Source organism: Lycorma delicatula, chromosome 3, assembly GCF_047948215.1.
Source record: "Lycorma delicatula isolate Av1 chromosome 3, ASM4794821v1, whole genome shotgun sequence".
NCBI lineage: Eukaryota > Metazoa > Arthropoda > Insecta > Hemiptera > Fulgoridae > Lycorma > Lycorma delicatula.
In genome coordinates this window covers 213,626,646-213,651,419 of record NC_134457.1, presented here as the reverse complement: position 1 = coordinate 213,651,419, position 24,774 = coordinate 213,626,646, and the positions used below count along the sequence as shown (strand labels likewise).

Below are 24,774 nucleotides of genomic sequence, written 5' to 3'. Positions count from 1 at the left end.
TTACGTATTTGGATCTTACAAGGGGAAGGCACATGGGACGAATCCCACTTCATACATATATATATATTTTAACTTTTTTTTTAATTTAAATATTTTGATTTATAATAATTATTAACCTCTGATTGTAAAAAAAATTACGATAAATAATAATTCAATAATAGTAATAAAAAAAAAAAAATATATCAGCAGTTATGAATGAAATAAAAATTTATGTACTTTTCATTTTTAAAAAAATGTGTATATGTAATTTAGTAAGCGTACGAGGAAGTCATGTGGTGCTCAGATCAGATTTTTTGTAAGATATTTGGTATATCGCATAACTTGCGAAATACTTGGTATAGCAAACTTGCGAAATATTTGGTATTTCGCATAACTCGAAAACGATTAACCGTTGGATGTTGAAATTTTGGTGTGGATTTAGGACTGCTGTACCATCTAGTTGTGCACCTCCCATTTTTATATCAATCGACCGGACCAAAAGTAGCCAAAAAATTCAATTTTTTTTGGATTTTGGGCTTTTCTTAACTGCAGTAATAAGCTTTCATTGAAATATTTTCAACTAATATATATTAGGGTGTGGCTGCCGACAAATTAAATACATTATGCAAATTTTAGAGGATAATCACCAACGGAATACAAAAATGCAAAAAACTCTGTCGCAGTAAGTGCGTCAGAAGGGCGGATTTCCGGTTTTAGTTAAGAATTAATTGTAAAGGATGTTCCGCTGGTGTAATGATTTTTGAAAATAATATTGCTTTCAGTGTTTTGTCCTAGTAAAAGCTAGTTACTTTTATACGGATTATAATCCTAGACAGTGGATACCGGTGAACATATGTGATTGGGATTCAATTGACTCTGAGATTCCGGGTTTGAATCCCGGTCAGGCATGGCATTTTAACACACGCTACAAATCATTCATCTCATCCTCTGAAGCAATACTTAACTGTGGAGCTGGAGATTAAACAAAAAACAAAAATTCAATTGACCACAAATCTCAGGAATGGTCGGCCTGAGTATTCAATATGACATCTCATTTACATGTCATAGATAATACTGCGAGATACTAAGTATTGTTCCAATAAATATATTATACTTGTATATTTATGTTTCGGTTCTTCCTCAATTTTACATAATTGTTGAGTTTGACGGCATCAATTGCTTAATACTGCTACTTGCCATCAACCTGTTTTGATACTATTACGTATAATTTACGTGGTTTTGGAGCTATGTTCACAAAAAATAAAAATATAAAATTATCTCAAAACGATTAAAATTTCAAAACTGATTTTTTTTTTGTTGACACACCCCTTTCTTCATACCAGATCAAATTTTGGATTATTGTGAAATTAAAATATTATAGCGACAGTGCTTGGAAAAATTTGATTTTGGCTTCAAACATTTTTTTTTTGTCTTCAGTCATTTGACTGGTTTGATGTAGCTCTCCAAGATTCCCTATCTAGTGTTAGTCGTTTCATTTCGTTATACCCTCTACATCCTACATTCCGAACAATTTGTTTTACATATTCTAAATGTGACCTGCCTAGACAATTTTTTCCTTCTACCTGTCCCTCCAATATTAAAGCGACTATTCCAGGATGCCTTAATATGTGGCCTATATTCAGTCTCTTCTTTTAGCTATATTTTTCCAAATGCTTCTTTCTTCATCAATTTGCCGCAACACCTCATCATTTGTCACTTTATCCATCCATTTGATTTTTAACATTCTCCTAAGCACCGCATTTCAAAAGTTTCTAATAATATCTTCTCAGATACTCCGATCGTCCAAGTTTCACTTCCATGTAAAGCTACGCTTCAAACATATACTTTCAAAAATCTTTTCCTGATGTTTAAATTAATTTTTGATGTAAACGTATTATATTTCTGACTGAAGGCTCGTTTCGCCTGTGATGTACTGCATTTTATATCACTCCTTCTTCGTCCGTTTTTAGTAATTCTACTTCCCAAATAACAAAATTCTTCTACCTCCATAATCTTTTCTCCTCCTATTTTAACATACAGTGGTCTATCTTCGTTACATTTTTTTTTCTTCGTATTTCTTCGTTATTTTTTCATCTTCGTTACATTTTGTTACTTTTGTTTTGTTCTTGTTTATTTTCATGCGGTAGTTCTTGCGTAGGACTTCATCTATGCCGTTCATTGTTTCTTCTAAATCCTTTTTCCTCTCGGCTAGAATTACTATATCATCAGCAAATCATATCATCTTTATCTTTTCACCTTGTACTGTTACTCCAAATCTAAATTGCCCTTTCATTAACAGCTAGTTCCATGTAAAGATTAAAAAGTAACTAAGATTAAAAAGGGAGTCCGACAAGGATTGTCGGACTCCCTTTTTTATTACGGCTTCTTTCTTATGTTCTTCAATTATTACTGTTGCTGTTTGGTTCCTGTAAATGTTAGCAATCGGTCTTCTATCTCTGTATTTGAACCCTAATTTTTTTAAAAATGATGAACATTTTATTCCAGTCTACATTATCGAAAGCCTTTTCTAGGTCTATAAATGCCAAGTATGTTGGTTTGTTTTTCTTTAAACAAACAGTTTTTGGTTCAAATATATATTTTAAATATGAATCGTACAAAATTATTTCGCGCTACGTATTGCTCACAGAAATCTAATTCTGGCTTTCTATATAACAAGTTACCTTTCAAATTACTACGTGAAAACCTTGAAAATCTTTGAAAACGTATCCAAAAACCAATTTTGTTTCCTCTAACTTCGGTTTCTGATAACAGATTCATTTGAAATTCATTAGGGATGTATTTTCAACAGGTTTACATCTCCCCCATCAATTTTCTTCAAAATCGGTTAAAATTTGCGTCCGGTAGAGCGGGTGAAAAAATCTTTTAAATGTATATAAACGTTGCAAAATCGTTTTCAAGAGACACCAAATCGTACAGAAAAGTTTGTTTCCCTCCTTCTCCCAGCGACATGCTCTTAGAAAATCTGACCAGTAGCAATAGCGATTTCTATAAATTCTTGGTAAATCCGCTACTTTCAAGTTCTCCATATTAGGGTTTGTAATAGTAGATGCGGGATACGTTTTTCCATTATTATACAATCGTTAGTGATAAAGCAAAAATTAATAAATGTACTAATTAGTATAAAAACACATAACCGAAAACATTAAATTGTAATTAAAAAAAAAAAAAAATTAATTCCAAGATACTTTTTTGATATGTGCAGATTAATGCACGTATTAAATTAACAATATATTCAAGGATACGTATACACGCTACAATTTGTTTCCAGGAGAACAGTTTTTTTTTATAAAAATACGGTAGCATTTTTATAAAAATCAATTTTTACAACCATTAGTCGCTGCTGTGTTTCCTTCAAAGCAAAGTCTTTTGATCTGTTGCTCTCTCTCTCTCTCTCTCTGTGTGTGTGTGTATGTGTATGTGTTTGTATCTGAGAGGGATAAAAACAAAAAAAGAAAGGCAGCTGCAGTATAGTTGTTAATTTTACTTTTATAAGTACAGAAAAAAACATGTCTTATCCCCTATGGTCAAGAGTATAGAATAAAATCTGTGTTGTTTTGATGGTAATATTTAAAACAAAAAATGCCGTTTAGTTAATGTTCAAGGACAAAAATGAGTACGTGCTATAACAAATAAAATACATACCACTATAGCTTACAATAAAAAACATATAGAAAGAGTGGAGAGGGTAAAATGAGAAACGAATAAGTGGTAGATAGACAGACGTGACTCAATAGACAGACACGCGTTTTATCTTTTTAACTGTTTTACAGTAGCAAATGTTCAGCTTTGTAAGGAAGAAATAAATCAATCTCGTTTTATATTATTTTAAAAGTTAGCGTACACGAGTACATGCATTATTAAATAAATTCAAAACTGTACCATTACAATAAAAAAAAGGTTATCAGTAAATCAAATAAATATTTACGCACGGATTTAACTATCTTTCAACAGCCGACTGCTAAAACCATACTAAGCGAATTTGAATTTTTCGAATTTCTTCAACACAAATGTTTTAATAAAATGTATTTTATGAATAACATATTCTAAGGTATTCAATTAAAATAAAAAAAAAAATATGTCTAGAAAATAATTTATAACCAAATACATTTTATATTTACCAATTTTAATTGATCAAATAATACCGTTTTCAGTCTTAGAGAACATAAAATATTCTCTTTATTAAATTTTCTTTCTTACTTTTCCTAATTGAAAATATAATTATTGGTGTATAAAACGAAAGTTCAGTTCTGTAAATTACTATTCAAAAAACAAATTGTTAATTTTCAACTAGATTAGCAATTCTGATAACGAATGTTTTTATTAAATAATATTTTAATGCAGGTAAAAAGTAAATAAAATCATATTGAAATTAGATTCTAATTTTTATTTTAAAGTATATATTTAAAATTCAGATTTATATTTTAAACAGGGGGTTTAGTCACGATGGGGTTGTTAGTGCGAGTAAACAATTGTAACACTCACTCAGAAACACTGAAAAGTAATTAAGTTCTTTTTGAATTCGTTTAAACTCGTACCAAATCCCTCAAACGAGTCGCTGAGCGAATAAACTCCTCTAATATCACCGACCGATCAGAAACACAGAAAAATCTTATAACTAAATGTAAATCTTATAACGTCGTGCCGATTAAGAGAAATCTCAAAGTCTCGTCAAATCGCTTACCTTTATGCGTGTCGTTTGTATAACTGAAGAATTTTCTAGAAAGGAAAAACCACACAGTCTAGGACATTATTTTAAAGTGAGGAACATTTGATTTATTTTATTGTATACAACATAGTTTTTTTTTTTAATATATCAGTTTAAAGTTAAATATTTATTTTTTCATTTATTGCTTGATGAAAACTAAATTAAAATTTCAACATGGTTTTTAATAGCTCATTGCTAGAATTTATACGATCCACTTTTTTAAATGAAATCTCGTTTTTAAATTTAAAATCTATTCTATTTAAATAATAAACTTCCAATTTACAAAATTTGTTCTATTAAAAAAAAAGGGTGATTTGATTTTTTTTTTTTTTTATGTGATACATCAATATGGAGAAATTTTTGTATAAAAATAATTGATCAATTTTATGTATGAACTAAAATGAATTTTATAAAGGAAAGGAATATAAAATGTTTTTCATGTTTTCTATAATTTTATAGGAATTGCCTAATTTTTATATTACATCTAAGATACATTAGTTGTATAAATAGTAAATATAATTTATGTATATTGAACAGATCTGTTTTTTCTTTTGGCTACCATTAATGGCCTACTGAAAATAAGTACAAATATCTTTATATAATGAATATCTTACAGGAACTATCTTAATTTTACTGTTTTATGGATTGAATACTTTTATTATTCCTGAAATAGGAAATATTTTTTTAAAAACTGTATTAAAAGAGAAAAATGTATTTTAATTCGTTTTGAATTAGGAAAACAACAGTAATGTGCAGTTCTATATCGTATTTAAAGTACACTCATTCTTTTTTAGTTAGTATACTTTATTTACATTTTATTTTACACAGTAAAAAAAAGGTAAATAAGTTTAGAAATGCTAGTAACTGATCATGAACATCAGATCCAGTGGAATGTTGCCTAATGTAGCCCTTGAGAACGTGGGTGTCTTGATTCATTTGGTTAATGAATTATTTGGAATTATTGCTACATAAAATTAATCACAGTTGAAGTTTTAATATCACATAATTTGTTATTTTATCTTTCTTTTCAGATGATAATAATTGTGTTTCCCCGCTAGAAAAATCAGAATCTTTTTTTAAACAATATTGTTAAACCAAATCTTACTGATGAACCACACATTGTCAGGTCTACATCATTCAATTTCTTTCTCCTGTGATTCTCTAGAAAATTCTAGAAATAAAAGCCGATTATCACTTGTACTAATATTTTTCATTATTGTAGATATATTCATTTATTTCCCAAGATTTTATAACTCTAAGAAATTATCTTGGTTGTCATGGGTTATATGACCACCGCTATAAATATATGTCCATGTTCGGTTATGAAATAACCAAATAAATATACATATATATTTATTATAAGATCCACCAAACTTAGCCTACACTTGTTTTGCTCGCTAACCTTGACTAGCAAGTGAAGCGAGTGTAGGTTAAGTTAGGTTAGATTATATTTCTACTTAACCCAGGAGACCTATTATCTTTTATTTTAATTAATTTTAATAAATTTATTAATTAATTTTAATTAAAGATAATTTCAAATTTATTTTTGTTCCTTATGTTACTAGTTTTTCCTGTATGTCAGTTAACCGTATTCATTTCTGGATCTCTCAATTGTAATCTGATATGAAATCTTTTGTAAAGGTGTTTTATTGCGTAATTAATATATATATATATGTGTAAATGATCCTGTGTTAAATATTTTGCATAAATTTATTTTATTTTTTTCAGTTCGCTAATAAATATCACCAGAATATAATACACAATTATATTGAAATCTAAATCAAACTTGTTCTAATCCATTTTTGATATTTTGGTTTGATCCATTGCCATCTTTAGTGAATTATCCACCTGCACACAAATTTTGGAATACTGTATCAAAAAAGTTTAATTATATTTTTTAATTATTTTCAAGCAAGTGCACATTTTATATTTATTTGTGATTTTATAGGTGATTAGGTTGAAAGAAGAGATAAGCACATATTTTTTTTAATTACTAATTTTTCATTTTTCAAGTGTTTTTTTCCCTAAATGAATTTTAGTTTACGTTATAATATATTTTTTAGGTAATTATTAACTTTGATAGATAAGGTTTTTAGTGGTTAAAGTACTGATGTTCTTCTATAACCTCCCTTGTCATTAGATGCATATCATATAGCTAGCTAATTATTTTAAATAAAATTGTCATTGAAATCATTTATAATTTTTCACTCTACTTTTCTTTTCCATTATTTTATTGAATTTATTTCATTATGTAGCCAATTGTGAAAATCTCTTTAAAATTCATAGAGGAAGAGACATACAACTCCAGTTTATACTCATTGCTTTAAGCAAGTAGTCAAAATGAACATGTATTGTCATTAAATTTTTTATTGTCAACAACATGAATACATTCTACATACTTTAAAATAAGTTCTGTTTCTAATGACATTATAAAATAGTGTGATAAAATATGAAAATTCTTCAAAATTATTCAGAATTAAAAAACTGGCTTTGAAAATATTGAAACGTTTTCATTCAAAGGATGTTTCATAATACTACAAGTGTACTACACTTGGGAAACACTTAAATTTTGTTCTTTATATGAATTCTCAGTTTTTTTAATGCATTGTAGATAATAGGATTTAAAAAAATATTAAGTACTATTTTCCTAATCTTTTAATTAAATATTTAACTCTAACCTCTTTGGAAAGACATAAATGTTTTTACTTGATATTTCATATACATATTATATTTACGTGCTTTTGTTTGCTCATATGTAGTCATTTTAATATTATTCATACAATAATTTTTGTATACATACAATTGCATATACTTTTTATGTAGCTTAGAAATATATTGACTGCTTTATCATAAAAAAATTGTTTTACTAATATTAAATTAGTTAACCTATAATAGTTCGTTCATTCATCAAATTGATGGGCATTTTATGTATATCATTCATTCTGCTCTTTTAAAATATTTATGTTTAAGTGTAGTATAAATTTTTGAGTGTACTTTGGTGGATAAGTTATGTCTTGTGGCCATCATATCATGTCTTCTTGATTGCGGTACGCTTGTGTTGGCTTGATTGTATGAATGTATAAATGTGTGTGGTACGTCTTAGTACCTGCTAGGTGTTCTATTTTTTCTGAATGTTTTTCTCTTTAGGTATTTGTGGTGATCAGCAGTGTGTGTGGATGATGTTTGCTTATGGAGATCGAATGTGTGTGTAGGTGCTTACCCCCCTTCAGAAGTAATGCTTTATTAGTGGTTTCCCAGGAGGTGGGATAGCCAGGGGTGGAGATACAGTCGGTAATGCGCAGGAATACATATGCATTTTCTTTAACAGCTTGCGGAATCTGTTAGAGAGTCTGACACTGCTTCGGCGCCTGTAAATGGTGTTCTTCACCTCAAAAAGTGAATTTAAATGGATTATCAAGTGTTAACTTAGAAATGCATCTTCAAAGAGGTTAAATTAAAATATAATTGATTTTAAGGAAAAGGACAATAATTATTTATTATTAAATGTTTTAACTACTTAACAGGCTGTTTAAATTAAATCCAAGATTATCTACTTATAAACAAATTTAAGGATACAACATTTCATCAAATTCTTTTAGCTTCCATTTAAAAAGAGCTTCTTTCTTACCGTAAATATTTTAAAAATACATGGCATTAAAGAAATTATTTTTATTAAATCAAATATAATTCTAAATAAACAGTATTTGTAAGTATACTGTTCTCCTGCATAGAAACATCAAAGAACTATACTGTATATTGGTGTGGAATCATTTTTTAGTTTTATCTCTTAAGGCGCTTTACTATTATTACTGATAAATTTTACAGGAATATTAAAACTAAAAATATGTTACATTAAATCTTTTGTATGTACAAACTGCAGATAAAACCCCAATCCTGTTTTAGTCTTCTAGGGCACACTAGTCTTGTCTGTTGGTGCCTAATCATTTTCCCAATTCATGTAAAATTAAAATCGAGTTCCTTCTCTTTTATTATGCGAGATTAAAATTTTTCATTTAATCATTCTTCCTTTTTCCTGTTTAGCCTCTGGGAATCACTGTCACGCATTACTTCAGAGGATGATATGTATGAGTGTTAAGTGAAGTGCAGTCTTGTACAGTCTCAGGTCGACCGATCTTGAGATGTGTGGTTAATTGAAACCCAACCGCTAAAGACCACCGGTATCCACAATCTAGTATTCAAATCCGTATAAAAGTAACTGCCTTTACTAGGATTCAAACGCTGGAACTCTCGACTTCAAAATCAGCTGATTTGTGAAGTCGCGTTCATCACTAGACCATCCGGTGGGTTAAATTAATCATTCTGCACCTACCTCATTCTACACCTACCACTGACCACACATACAATTTCTTTGTAATTATATTTCATATCTTTGTTGAAACAGTACCTTTTCATGTATAACTAAATAAAAATAAGACTTAATTCTTTTTTATAATTCTGCAAATAAAGGTAATATCAATATTATATTTAGTATTTGTATTATTTAATACCGCATTTTAATTTGGATTTTCATCAATCACCAGTCGATTCTATTTGCTGTTCATCATCAGTATCTTGTCTTATTTGTAACTTAAAATGTTCCAGTTAAGATTTAAAATCATTTTCATCAAAGATGTTTTTCTTTCTTTGTTTCAGTAATATAATTTATAAATCTCTTTTTTTTAATTCTTGACTGGACTGGCCATATTATGGTGTGAAAATGCATTCTTTCTTAAGAGAATCACAAATGGGGTAAACTAAAAAGGCTTGAATAGTAATGCATACCGCTGCACAAGTACAAAAGGGAAAAATTAAACGTGGAAAATAGAAGTAAATTCATTATGATAAATCTTTCTTGAATATTTATTCCGTTGAAAAATCTTTTTATTTTAATATTCTTCAATACCGGAATAATAGAAAAATCTTTTGGAAGTTATATCTCTTAAAATTCCTTAACATTTTTCTGTTGACATTTTAAAATAATAAAATCTTCCGAATTAATAAATACATTCCGGTGGATCAATGTTCTAATTAGGTTTAATTTTTAAGATAATACTTTTATATATTGTAAAAACAACACAGCTTAAGGTGCTACACATAGCAAATTTGATATGCTCAGATGCAGTTCAAGGTGTATTTTTCAGATTCTTGCTTAACAGGTAATACATTTGATTTGCTCTGACATATTTCAGTGTGTATCGCTTAGAATCTTGCTTAAGAGATAGCAAATTTGATAAGCTCTGACACAGTTAAGTACATTATTTTAGATTCTTAGTTAACAGGTAGAATATTTGATATGCTCTTGCAAATTTCAGGTTCTGTTATTTAGATTCTTGATTAACAGGTAGAAAATTTAATAAGCGCTGACCTAGTTCAAAGTGTATTCAGAATCTCGCTTTATATGTTGTAAATTCTAACAGGTACCAAATTTTATATGCTGGAGTACAGTTCTGGGTATTTTATTCATATATTTACTTACCAGGTACCAAATGTACAAATTACACAATTTGTAATTTGATGATATTTTAAATGTCCATATTATTTAGACAACTTAGAAATGTATTTTTTAGTTTAAATTGTTTTTATAAAATTTTATTTAAAATATTAATGATTGGGTTTTTAAAGTTACCTCTGTCTAAATTATTTAAATTTTATTTATTTCATTAAAGTTTTTTTTTGTTTTCAGTCATTTGACTGGTTTGATGCAGCTCTCCAAGATTCCCTATCTAGTGGTAGTCGTTTTATTTCGGTATACCGCCTACCACCTACATCCCTAACAATTTGTTTTACATATATCAAACGTAGCCTGCCTGCACAATTTTTTCCTTCTGCCTGTCCCTCCAATATTAAAGCGACTATTCCAGGATGCCTTAATGTATGGTCTATAAGCCTGTCTCTTCTTTTAAGTATATTTTTCCAAATGCTTCTTTCTTCATCAATTTGCCACAACACCTCTTCATTTGTCACTTTATCCACCCATATGATTTTTAACATTCTCCTATAGCATTGCATTTCAAAAGCTTCTAATCTTTTCTTCTCAAAGACTCCGACCGTCCAAGTTTTACTTCTATATGCTCAATGGATTAGCCATGGTGGTGATAACTTAAAGTTGCGCAGCCACATCATAAAATTAAGGTACTACTAATGCTTTACTATATTTTATATATGTATATGTAAAACTATAATACTAGTATTCATTAAAAGACTTCATCCATTTATGCAATATCTCATGATTTGTTTTAACAGTTTAATGCTCATTAACATGCCCCCACAACATTCTTTTTATACGTTCACTCAACTTCATCAAGAACTGATATTTTTGAGAGTAGATCTATTCTGGGGCTCATAATGGACCTTAGGGACAGCCAGCTCTACCGTGGTACAAATACTAGTCATCAACCAACTCTTAGTAAAAGTTTAACTTCAGTTAGAGCAACCAAGTAATGTAGCTACTCACTGTGGCTTCAACCAGCCATTATCACTTACCCTCCCTCTGACCATAGACCCAGGTTTGTACCAGGATCTAGGGTCGGGAAGAGGTATGATACTTTTTGTCTTCAAAACCCAATTTTTTCCACCCTCTGGGCCGATGTTTGGTGATATCAAAAAACTTTGTGATGACAGTCGCCTCCACCAATTTATGTTACGAAGTACCCATCGGGTTTCTGTTATGCAACTGGAAAACAAATTTTGCTCGTAGAGCAACATACAAAAATTTGACTTCTCTCTCTGGTAATACCAGGGGGTGGCATAAATGCTTGCTTCTTCTTCGCAGAGGTTTGTGCACTAATTGTGCATTCTCCTGGGATCGGGTCCTTTCCTCTTATTACTGCTTCCTAATACTTCGGGTACCTGAAAATTGAAATGTAAAAGTTTTGGGAGTCAATTTTAAGGGGGTTTATAACCTATACTCAAATCGGGCGTCTGAAATTGATGGTGGGGTTAAGTGGTTGTCTACTATCCGGTGAATGGTGATAACCCATTCTTACTTATAATTGGTCGAACCGGTTGGGTGAAGAGGTTTAGCTGAAGAGGCAAGTCATTTCCATTATTTTTTACTTTTCACGTGAAACATGATGTTAGTCAAAAGGTTGTTGAAAACTTTACATGTTAAAATGTAAGGGAATACTTCCTCAGCCAGAGAAGGATGAAAACTCTGAAAAGTAAGCAGAAATGACAATTAAATAAAATAATGATTATTAATAACAGGAAATGAATTTAAAAAAAATTTAAAAAATGAGAAAAACCTTCCTCTTTTATTATCATTGTTTATGGCTTTAATAAAATTATATATTTTAAAATAGAATGACAAGAATTTTTCTATTAAAATTTTTATTAAGAAAACAAGGTTTTTTCCAATTATTATTCCAAAATATGACCCAAAACATTAAGATTGTGGTAGACCTTGTCACGCTACAGGTCCTATATCTCAAACTTTTATTGAGGGTGTAGAAATCTTTTCATATTAATTAATATCCACCTTATAGCTAACATATTTTCTGGTGTTATTCAAACCCCTAGAAAGAGAGGGGGATAAAAAAATCCTTTTTTCAGTTTCTCAGGGGGGAAGGAAGAATATCCAGTCTACATAACACTTTTCTGTCAGGAAATGTTAATAGCTGAAATTACTTAATCTTACGTATTTATTTATCATTCTAACATTTATCTGGGACATTTCAGATTATATTTAGCCAGTAAGGTTATACACATTGTATATTCATTAACCGCTCGTCAAATAATTACATTATTGCAGTTGTATTCTGCATAGTTACGTATTCTTCTCAAATTGTGTTTGGTAGTTCAATCGGTCAACATGAATTTTATATGCCTTGTTGAACAAATTACAGATAAAAATAATTCTGTTGCATTGTTACAGAATTATGGCATTCTCTGTAATCCGCATAGATGTTAACGCGGTCATGACATGATTTTACTAATGGGTTCATAGGATCGGTGCATGTACTCAAGGGATGGCTACAGGGAGTTCAAACAGTTGCAACTAGAAACATTTATCATTAGTTCAAAATTTCCTTTCTACAAAATGGTTTTTTTCATTTATTGTTGGGCTTTGGTTAAATTTTGAGAGGAAGAATTAAAAATAAATCAATACAGTAGTCAACTGGTGCAAATACACATGAGAGGTGTGCGCTTGTTACTTAATGAACAATCATCAAATATCAGATAGAAAATACAAACCAGCAAGCCTGGCATAACTGTTGAAATTGACAAAAGCATATTTTCAAAATGAAGAATTATATCGGCTGGATACTACCTCAGCATTGGTTATTTGGAGAGTTTTGTAGAGAAACAAAGGAGTGCTTCATGTTCGTGATACCAGGTAGAAGTGCTGATTCATTGCTATCATTGGTAACTAATTACATAAGAGCAGACTCTTATGCGTTACTATTATTTCAGGCGAATAGGATTCATAATCTGCTGGGAAATTACATTTCATATAATTGTGAATCGCTCAGAAAATATTTTTGATCTTCAAAAATATTACAAACGTATACACACACCCCCAAACATTTGAATCCATGGGGAAATTGGAGAAGAATTGAATTAAGAAGCAGTTCAACACCCAAAGGCAAAAGATCGATTTGTACCTGACAACGTCAGTTCATGTGGCGTCAGCGTAATACTGAGCATGATTTATTTAAGAATTTTGCCGACCACTTTATTCCAAAAGTTTTCATTCAATGTTATCAGAGCTATATAATAAAATTTTTTTTAATTTATTCGATATAGACTGGAGTGGATGTACATGTTTAACTGAATCGTTTAAATTATTTAATTTTTTCTGAACAGTAAGTATGTAGAGGGTAAAAAGAAACTGTTTGCAAAATAAACATCTAATGAGCCCTTATTGAGAGCTTTTCAACGATATATCATAAGCGGTATTTATTTTCATCGGTTTCAGAGTTATAGCCAAATGAAATTTTAGTTAATGAAATATTTGGATGTTACAAGGGGAAGGCACATCGGTTCAAATCTGACTTCCATTCTTTTTTAAGTTTTTGAAAATTTTTTTTTAATTTTGATATATTGATTTGTTATAATAAATTAACCTATGATTGTAAAAAGATGTTACTAAAAAATGTAAACGTATCCATATATTGAATACTAAAAAGGCTACCTATATGATAAACTGAAGTCAGTGCACTGGTTTTCAATCAAATTTCCAGTGAAATTTGAATGAAAACCATTGATAAAACCATGAATAATGCTTTACCCTTCTTTATCATTATTATTATTTTGTTGGAATAAGGAAACAGGAAATGTAAGAAGACTACATAATGTAAATTGGAGCATAAAATTGGTAAATAAGTACAAACATTCACATAAACAAACATTAAATAAAAACAGTTTTATTTTTATGTGACTGTCCTTGAACTGATATTTTCAACAAAACAATTAAATCTTAAGTTTTTCATTTTACAAATAACAAATTATGATGATAATATCAATTTTTGAAAACATAAAATACTGCTTGTCTGTGTTTAAAACAAGTTATCGCATGAATATACATTCCGTTTAAAATTTTTGAGCCGACTCAGCTTCACACCCACCTGAAAGCTGAACACTTTAAACTGGAGCTTACTGCTTCTCTTATCGAAGAAGATTTCTAAAGAGATAATCAGGATATCTCATATAACAAGAAAAATAAACAAAGCATACAAACATAGTTCTAGCTATCTGAAATTAACACATTGTTGTTTTTTGGATCGGGTAATTAGAATTAAGTTTTAATTGCGTCATTTCTCTCATCTCACTGAGAAGTTTAAAATATGTTAAATATCAATTGGTCCCATTTGGAATTAAAATATATAAGTGAATTGATGTCTTCAGTCATTTGACTGGTTTGATGCAGCTCTACAAGATTCCCCATCCAGTGCCAGTTGTTTCATTTCGGTATACCCCCCACATCCAACATCCTGAACAATTTGTTTTACGTATTCCAAACGTTTCCTGCCTGTACAAAAATTTTTTCCTTCTACATCCAATATTAAAGTGACTATTCCAGAATAAGTGGCCTATAAGTCTGTTTCTTCTTTTATCTATATTTTTCCAAATGCTTCTTTCTTCATCGATTTGGTGCAACCCCTCTTCATTTGTCACTTTATCCACCCATCTGATTTTTAACTTTGTCCTGTAGCACCGCATTTCAAAAGCTTCTAATCTTTTCTTCTCAAAGACTCCGATCGTCCAAGTTTTACTTCTATATAAAGCAAAATAGTACAGTAATAGTATAGCTTACTTATCTCCTTCTGTTCTTGTTTATTAATTGCATCACGGGTTCCTCCATTCTATGTTTTCCACCATTGATAACTCAGAAAAAAGGAGCAAGGCAAAAATTATATTATTCGTAATTTTATAAAACATTTACTTCAATTAGCAATACTATTCCCATAACAAAATAAGTTTTTTCTTATGAGAAGAAAGCAAATTATTACAAAATTATCTTTACATTATATTTATTCATAAGTTAAAGAAAAAATAAGTATACTTACAAGCCTCAAAAAATTATTTATTGTACAAGATGACACCAGGTAATTCCAGTAACTAAGAAATACTATCTGTGAGTTACAGTAAAGTAAAAAAAATAATTAAATAAACTTCATTCATCAACTGTTAGTGTAGATAGCAAAGATATTTGCAAGTGAACACTATACTATTGTTTGTTAATACAAGACTAGTGGTTAAAAAGGGTTAAGACTAGTGGTTTCTTTTGTTAATGGGTCTAGTGTTTTATTTGCCAACCTGGAATAAATTCCGAACGATTATTTATTTTGTTTACGTAAAGCTTCGTAGATTCAGAAGGATACAGCAGACCCACCGGGTTGGTGTAGTGGTGAACGCGTCTTCCCAAATCAGCTGATTTGGAAGTCGAGAGTTCCAGCGTTCAAGTCCTAGTAAAGCCATCTATTTTTACATGGACTTGATTACTAGATCGTGGATACCGGTGTTCTTTGGTGGTTGGGTTTTCAATTAACCACACATCTCAGAAATGGTCGAACTCAGAATGTATAAGACCTAAACTTCATTCACACTCATACATATCATCCTCATTCATCCTCTGAAGTATTATCTAAATGGTAGTTACCGGAGGCTAAACAGGAAAAAGAAAAAAAAAAGGATACAGCAGACACATCCATACTATTCTCCTATTTTACTAAGTCCAAAAGTGTATTTATATGATCAAAATTTAACAGAAAAATATGGTTTTTACCTAATAATAATGAATGTTAAATTTTTTAAAAACTGTTACATTTAGAAAATCATACAGTAAGTAAGTACCAATTTTATAACAAAAAATTAGCCGATGAAAATGACTAAATTTTTTTAATTTTAATTTTGTTTACCGCAGGCCATCTTTCTACATATCACCCTGAAAATTTTGCCATTTATAATACGTAAAAAGTTTTTTATATTCCTTCATTATACTTATTTGGTGCCGCTCCGTTCAGAAATGCAATTACTATCAGCTCTTTATCACTTGTGAATTGCAGCTCCGCTTAATGAGTCTTTCAGTTTCATGAAAAAGGTGAAAATTTCTAAGACCCATGCCCAAGGTACAGGGAGGATGGTCAAAAACTTTGAATCTAAAAAATTTAATAAGTCGTGTTATTTGGTCAGCAGTATGCGGCTGGGTGTTTGTGTTCATTTTTAAGATCATGATAGCAGAAAAAGACCCTGCCTATTATTTTTAATTCCACACTGTAGTTGCAAAGTTTTTAATTTAATATTTTGAAAATTTATTGATAAATCAAAAATTTCTGTCTTTTCACAATTGTTTCAATAATTTCTCCCTTTTTTGTTTTGTTTTGTTTTCTCCACAGATAGGCCTTCAAGGACCACACAAATATCATTTCATGTAGTTTCTTTCTTTTTCTTCCAGAAGTTCATTATTTTGGACCGATTGTTTACTTCTTCTTTCTTCAGTTTATTCTCCTCTGTTGAGTTTTTTCTCGTCACGTATAGGAACTTTAATTCAAAAAATTTCTTTTTTTTGTTCTGTTGATAAACAAAAAATATCTGAAGTTCTTATTCATATAAGTTTGATCTTAATCAGATAACTGATTTCCCAAGTTTGTTAAAAGTAGTTTTAACCAAAACCATAATCATTTCTTTTCTTTTCGAAAAATAAATTAAAAGTAAGGCGATTATTTTATTTAAAAAATCAATAAGTTTTATCTATTCAAAAAATTTCTTCAGTATATTGTTTGTTAAAAGTTTTTGGCTGTGTAGGTAAACAGAAAGAAATTAGGTATATGGTTTTTTTTATGATACATTTTGTTGGCATTTCATTTTGTTTTTGCAAAGCACAAAGTTGAACAACTATGTATGTAGTCTGTCTTGAATTGAAATAAGATTTTTGTTCAAGTCAGTGATTTAATAATATTTATGTTATAGAATTACAACAGTTATTGTTAAATGTAACAGTTCCATTACTTTTTGTTTATTTAAGTACGGGTATAAGATAAATTTTATAACTGAAAAACAATCTTTCTATACCAAAAGGTTTATTCAATATAACAGTTCTAAAAATAGGTCTATTGAAGGTTGATAAATACGGTACATTCATTTGTAACTTATATAAATAATATAAGAAAAATCTGTGCAGCATTTCTGAATAAAAAAGAGAAGTGAATTCTATTCCAGCTATCTTCTCAAAAAAAAACAAAAACATGCTTTTACATAATTGCATGACCAGAAAGATTGTTCATTTATATTATAGCAAAACGTGAAAAATGTTAATACAGGATAACAAATAAATTATAAAATGCATTGACTTGCGATCGCTGCAAATATGATTCGAGTCAGTAGGCACATATTATTAGGAGAAGCTGCTTAAAAAGGTCAATGGTATTTTTTCAAATACTTATGCCTTTTGTTTCATCGCTATTGTAGTTCTATAATTTTGTATCAGCATTTTTATATATTGGCACATTATCTCTAATTCCTCTTTCTTAAATTGTTCCTTGTCAAAGTAATTATTTATAATAGCCATTTTATTACAGAGAGACCTAAAATTGGAATAATTTTTGTTAATAACTCTTCTCAGATCTGTTGATTTTCTTCTTTCCATACTTTTTGTTGCTCTTTCTACATCATTCTATCTTTTCTTGTGTAACTTGTACAGTTCAGAGTTTCCTTCAATCCTTCTCCTGCATAAGTTAAGTAGGTTGTAAAATACCTTTTCTGTAGTGGATTTAATTTATGTTTGCCCTTGGCTGTTTTTTAGTACTTAGGATTCATTACGTTTGTGTATTCCTCAGTCTTTTTTAATTCTTAAAAATCTTTTAGCTAGTGTTAACATTAATATCTTTTGTCAAGGTCTCCAAGACTTATTCTTTATTTTCATTTATATTTTCTTACATTCTTTCTTTTAACCGGTTATATTTCTTCCTCTATTTTTTTTTACCTCCTCCACTTTTTTCTTCTAAGCTTTAATGTTCTTTTTATTATTTTGATTGTAGACTTTCTCACCGGCTTGACTCTTTTCCTTTCTTTTCTATAACACTAATCTAAATTTTTTTTGTTACACTTACTAATCTTCTCCTTTAGTCATTTCATTCTTCATTTGACATAGTTATTTAATTTTTTTAGTGTGCTTTGTACCATCAGTTTCGTATATTCTTCTGGGCTTTTTTTTACCTTGTAATATCCAGTAATTTATTTTTTTTAATTTAAATCATCCCTATATCTATTTTGAAATCTTCAACAAACAGTCCAAGCTGGAATAAAACAGAAATTATTTTATAAAACTTTTTGCAGTTTAAGTAAAGATAAATAATTTTTTTACTAAATTCTATTATATAATTCTGGTTAATTTATGAGTCTGATATTTAATGAAGTATAGAGTAGTCAAAACTACTTCTTACTAGTTTATATTGATGAATTATATGAGTTATATATTGTATAACTCTCATAGCTGGAAAAAAAATTTCAGCATTCTTTATTTTCTATTATTAACAGAAATATTTGTATATATATACTAGTTAAAAAAATTTGTAACAAACATTTTTGTTTCTGTTACCGTGCCAGAATATACTGTAGATTGTTTTCTTATAAAGTTTGACCGTTTATGCAATACCAGTAGTATCACAGAGTACTTATGTACGTTATATTTTGTTTAAGCTTGGGTATCTTTCAGCTTTGGCCAAAATTTGAGTAATAGCATCATTCAACATGTTCTTTCATCATATAAAAAATGGTAACTCATTAAAAGTATTTGTACAATTGTACACAAAATCTACAAGGCAGTGACGGTCTTAACAAGGGTAGAATAAAATTTGTGTGAACAGTAAGGTTATTTATAACACTAATCTAAGTCATACATTTTGATTCCCAGCTGTTTCTCAAGAAAATTTATGTAAATTTAATACATCTTGAACAAACTTATTAGAATTAAACAAATTTAAATACATGTGACTAAAATTATTGTTATTTCTGCATTGTTTTCATTCAGCATAAATAGCTCTGATTAATTGTGGTGCTATTCATTATTCAATAAATGATGTTTAGAGTTACTTATTTTATGTCTTTTGGTATATTAAGATACATTAAAAAATAATATTTAGATAGTAAAATAGAGGTTATTACTTTTGTATGAAGTTAGACGTAAATGTGTTTTGTTACCTGCCCTTTTTTTTGTCTAAACATTAAGCTTTATCATTGCAGCCTATGTTGCCAGTTACTGCTGCTTGTGCAGTGTGTGGTCTTGATGGCTGGGGACAAGCCCTTATTATCCCGATTCAGAAGAACAATAAAGATGTACCCAGCTCTCTTATGGAATGTAGTGTGTGCTATGAAATAATACATCCAGATTGTCTACGTAAACAGGTAATTATTCATTTTATAAAGTGGGTTGTTGGATTATGGCAAGAGTTATAATATGTAAAAATTCTGTATCTTTTGTTAATATTGAGTGTATATATTGTCTATAGAAAACTGAATTTTTATTTAATTACTTGGATTAATTACTTTTATGTTATTATATTTTTAATTATTGAATTATTGTCTAATTATTATGCTACTGCAAACATGATTAGTTAAATTAAGTAATTAAAAAAAAATCTTAATTTATAAAAAAAAAAATATTATAGAGTATAATTTTTCTACAAAACTACAAAAGAATCTACAAAACTTAAAAAAGAATTAAAATCATTTTAGGCTGTTAATGACTTTAATACGCTTCTGTTATTTTGAATAAATTACCTAACCATCTTTAAGATTTTTTAACCAGTTTATTTAAAGTTAAACAATTTCATTTTACAGCAACACTTATACTGTGTTGATAACATTTTAGATTATTTACTAAATTTTAAGGCAGAGCTTTTACTGTTACAATGTCCAGCATCTTATCAGCTGGAATACTCTATTAATCATTGATTCTTAAACTTTTATTAACTGGAAAATCAAAGAAACTATTTTCAGCAGCTGTCAGCAGCTTGTCATGCTGTCTCCAATAAGAAAGCAGTGTTGTTTACAGAAAGTAAAAATCCTAGTTTTGAACACCATTCTAATTGTGTAACAAGAGAATTTGTCTGTATATCCTCTGTATTTTTCAAGCTCTAATATTATGCCAGATGAAGCGATAAGATCTTTGTGGTTTTCCTTCAATGATCTCATCATAAACATCATTGTTTTTTTGCTTTTCATGAACTGTAATTGATTTAATGTATAGCCCCATTATGGATAGTCCCTTATTGATTCTGCCATTTTTACTTTCAGAACGGTGCAGTCTTCACCGTTCTGAACTTATTTATATTTACAGGAGGGGATAGATAAGCATTTTATATGCTACATATCAGTTTTATATATTATATGTTAGCTATTGTGGTAGAGATAATAATTTTAGTAGTTTATGTATTTTTTTTAATAAACATAATATAATTACTACTATCGAATACTACGTATCAATTGCTATTGAATGGGCCTAAATGCTATTGACGCCTATTGAATGGGCTGAAAAATGTAAAAAGGATAAGAAAAAGCTTTTCTTGAGATTATTTCTTTGTTATATATTACTGGTGGTGGTGTAAAAATATGCAAATTTATTGAAGATGAAAAGAAATTTGCTTCGCTTTTATTCACTTGTGTAGTAGATACTTGAGGGTACATACCCTCAAAAGCATTATCTTACTATTTTTTATTTTTAGTTAAAAATATCTAACTTAATTTTTATTTATGTCCTGGGTTGGACCCAAAAAAATATGATAAGCCTATGTATACTTTATAATCTCATATATTGTCATATGACACTTAAAATACTCTCATATTACAGTATATGAGATTCTTCTCTTGTTGCTATAGAAAGACACAGATTTTGTCCAGTACTACTGTACCAGTATGAGAAATTCTGCAGTATTTTAAAGCATAATCCTTTCAAAGTTCATAGATTGATAGCAATCGTACATATCATCTCCCTATGCTACTTCATCCTTTGGTGGTACCCCTTCCAATATATATTAATAATATGATTAATATATATTTTGAGAAAACCATTTATACACTACACTTGCTATCCATTAAATTTTGTGATTAGATTCTTTATGATCAGACATTCTGTTTTCATTCTTGGTTTTTCAACCAAGATGAAAACATTGTAACACCTTCAACTGTCTGATTTCACGGGGAAAAATAAAATATCGTAGCATTCAAGAAATGATCTATTTTCAGAAGAAATCAAAAATCATAATAGGTCTAATATATTTGTGTCCCCTTGCTCCTCCATTGGACTCTTGCAGGCGTCCCTAATCCTTTTAATTAAAACTCCCTAGTGCTCTTAAATAACAAGAATTAAAATATTTGATGTTTGAATCATTCTCTTTGAGAATAACTGTCAAAAAATATTTTAAAAAAGCCACGAAAAATTCACATATCACAGGTTAACACTTCACAGGATATTTAAATATTTACAGTACTACTGTGAAAAAAGTCAAAATGCTCATTAAAAAAAATTGATTTACTTGATCAACTGATGATTTTACCTTAAAAATTATGCAGTGTTAAATGTAAAAAAAATCAAAATTTTTTGTAAAAAATTTCCATCCCAGTAAAATAAATTATTTTTATTTTAGAGTATAATTGCCAAAAAAACATTTGGGTCCATTTGAGCCCCATCAGTCAACATCTACTTCATAAAATATTTTGAATAATAGCCTACAATTTGAAAAACAGATGTAGTATCAAAAATTATAAAAAATTAAAGAAATTTTTAAATTGTTAAGTTGGGGATCCAACTTGAGTTTTCTTTAAATTTGCATATCGTCTACATTTAATACAAATATAGTTTGATTTTCAGTCATGAAAATTACAATTTAAAAAAGTTAAAGTTTATTTTCTGGAGTTAATATTCACTTAATAAGTTGGCCCAGTTCAGTGCAATGTTACTTAATAAAGGTAAAAAAAAATTACAGTTAACTAAAAGAAATTATAGGTACATAAAGCCCTCTTGTCTAACGGGGTTGTAGATCAAGCTAGAAATGGGTTTATTAACAGCAAAATATCTGTGCCAAATTTCAACTTTTTGGGCAATAGGTTTTGAAGGTAGGAGCCAAAAGCTGTTTAGAAATAATATTGAGTAACTCACACCACTAAATTCGATTAACTTGAAACTTTGGAATTTTAAATAATTCTAGTATTTTTGAAGGAACCTTCAATGTACTAAAGATCAACTTTCCATGACCACCATACAAGAAGTCAAGAATTAAAAATGTGAAAGCTATCCCTGTCCGTTTTTAATTTTGTTCAAAATTTAATTCCATTAATGTTCCATGTATAGAAATTGTTTGAACATTTTCACAATGTATATTAACCCAGATTGGAGATATCAAAATACAGATCAACTTTCTCTTGGTTATGTTTTTAAAACTGCAATAAATAGTGCTCTAGCTGAAAAAGTAAAAACATTAAGATGTTAAATACATTAGGTCATATTATTACTCTAGGAGCTCTAGCTCTTTGCCACATTCAACTCACAAAAGTTCAAATAATGCAGTTTATTTAAATGGATTTTGTTAAAAAGTATTGCCAATCAAAAAAATTTCAAATCCACAATGCCCCATGTTCAGTCAATCTTGTTCCCTGAAGCTACATACCCTAGCCGCTTAGGAAATACTGGTATTGAGAGTATTCTTCAAATTCATTTTATTTGAAGAAAAGATTAAAAGAATAATTATGGCTGGGAAGATTAGATTACCTCAGCTCTCAAGGGTCTCTAGCCCCAGATTCCCCTAAAATAATAAAAATTAAAATATTACAATTTTTTAAGCATTCTTTTCCGGTGTTTCTACTAAAGAAAAAATTAAAATAATTACATCCAAGATGGAAATATCCCTTTGCTCATAAAGAGTTCTAGTCCCTTATCTCCTTTCAAAAAAATTAAAATTATTTTGTATAGTTTTTTTGTCAAAATATGTTTAACCATATGAAAAAATTAACATTCATAATGATATTCATGAGGCTTCCTTTAATCCCAAAAGAACCCTTCCCTTAATCCCAAAAGAACCCTTCCCTTCTAATTTACAAAGATTAAATTATTATAGTGCTCGAGCTCTTTTTCAATATGTGTTCTGTCTTCAGAAAAAGTAAAATAATATAGTATTGTTCTAAAGGTTCAGACCCCTTGCTTTCAAGAAATTCAATATTCCTATCGCACTAAATTAAAAAACAAAGTTGAAATATTGCTAGATCTTGAACCCCTTTATTTCAAAACCGTTCTAAATATTTAAATTGAAAAACAGATGTACCAAAAGTGCCCCCCCCCTCCAAGTGGTCATAGCCCTTTAACCCCTCATAATTCACAAAGATAGGAATAATAGAATAAGTGAGCTTTTGACAAAGTGTGTTTAACCATCTGGAAAAATTGAAATAGACAATGTTATCCAGAAAGCGCATGCCTCCTTCCTAAAGCCTTTAGCCCCCTTTAAGTAAATTTATAATATTGAGATGTTTAATTTTGCCTTTTAGAAATAGTTACAATTCTTTACGCCAGTAAAATTTGTAAGTATGTTGAACCCTATTGCCCATTTATGTTCTCTATATTGCTTAGTCCTCTTCAAAATATACTCTTAAATTAAATTATGTAATATTCAAAGTTTATTTTTCAGATCACACTATTTTTCAAGAATTCGAATAATTCTAAATGATGTCAAAGAAACTACGGATTGCTTCTGTCACTATCTTTTGATGAATTGAAAGTTAAATAAATTGTTTCTTTGCTTCTAAATTACTAATTGTGAGTTTTCTCATTATTTGCAATCTTTACATGTATATGTGTAAAAAATAAAAAACCAATGCAAACAAGCTCGCTGTGTATCAGTTAATATTTTACTCATTAATTACAACAGAATGCCACTATTATTACAGGATAATAATATTAAACAGTGCCTGATTGTAAAACTCAGTAAATGAGTACTTTAATAATAATAATGAATGTTGCTAGTTTTCACATCAGAAGCCAGCATTCCTCTTATTATTATTATTATTATTATTTAAATTATTTGAATTCTCTCTATTTTGATTCCCATTACAGCTAGTATATGTTATATTATGAATTTATTTATTGAATGCATATTGGATCAATAAACAAGATCAAGAGAAGAGAGGGTACTTAAAACATTGGTTTGAAATGAATTTTCTTTTGTTTACTGTTAAAATTTAACAGGGTTAATAATTTAAATTATTTCATCCATTCTTATTTTGAGGTTTGATTTTAGTTATATTCTGCTAGCTGAACATATTTGGTTTCACACTTGGTCCCCTACAACTGTACAATTTACTCAGGAATGGCTACCCAATTTTAATAAAATGATTATCAAACAATCCATCTCAGTTATGTTTTTGACATTAGACTGTTATTATATTTTAACACGCATTTCATATATTTTTATTTACAAAAATATAAATCGCAATAATATTAGAAAGTAACATGGGATCAAAAAATAAATCGATCACTGGATGACTTTTATGAATTTAGGAGTATGATTAATATGATAATATTGGGAGGTTGGAATTGAGAATTTGGACTTAGTCAGGGTAGTAGGATGGAGACTTTCAGAAAT

At 29.2% G+C, this 24,774-nt stretch overlaps 1 protein-coding gene across 1 annotated transcript in view; it reads left to right on the top strand.

Moving 5' to 3' along the window:
* LOC142322419 (jmjC domain-containing histone demethylation protein 1-like) overlaps positions 1-24,016 on the top strand; it is a 39,470-nt gene extending 15,454 nt beyond the window's left edge. The window contains exons 2-3 of the mRNA XM_075361480.1: positions 19,388-19,549; positions 23,821-24,016. Of these exons, the coding sequence (XP_075217595.1) occupies positions 19,388-19,549; positions 23,821-23,859 (201 nt within the window). The 3' untranslated portion in view covers positions 23,860-24,016. The remainder of the gene's footprint in view (positions 1-19,387; positions 19,550-23,820) is intronic.
* Positions 24,017-24,774: the final 758 nt, after the last annotated feature.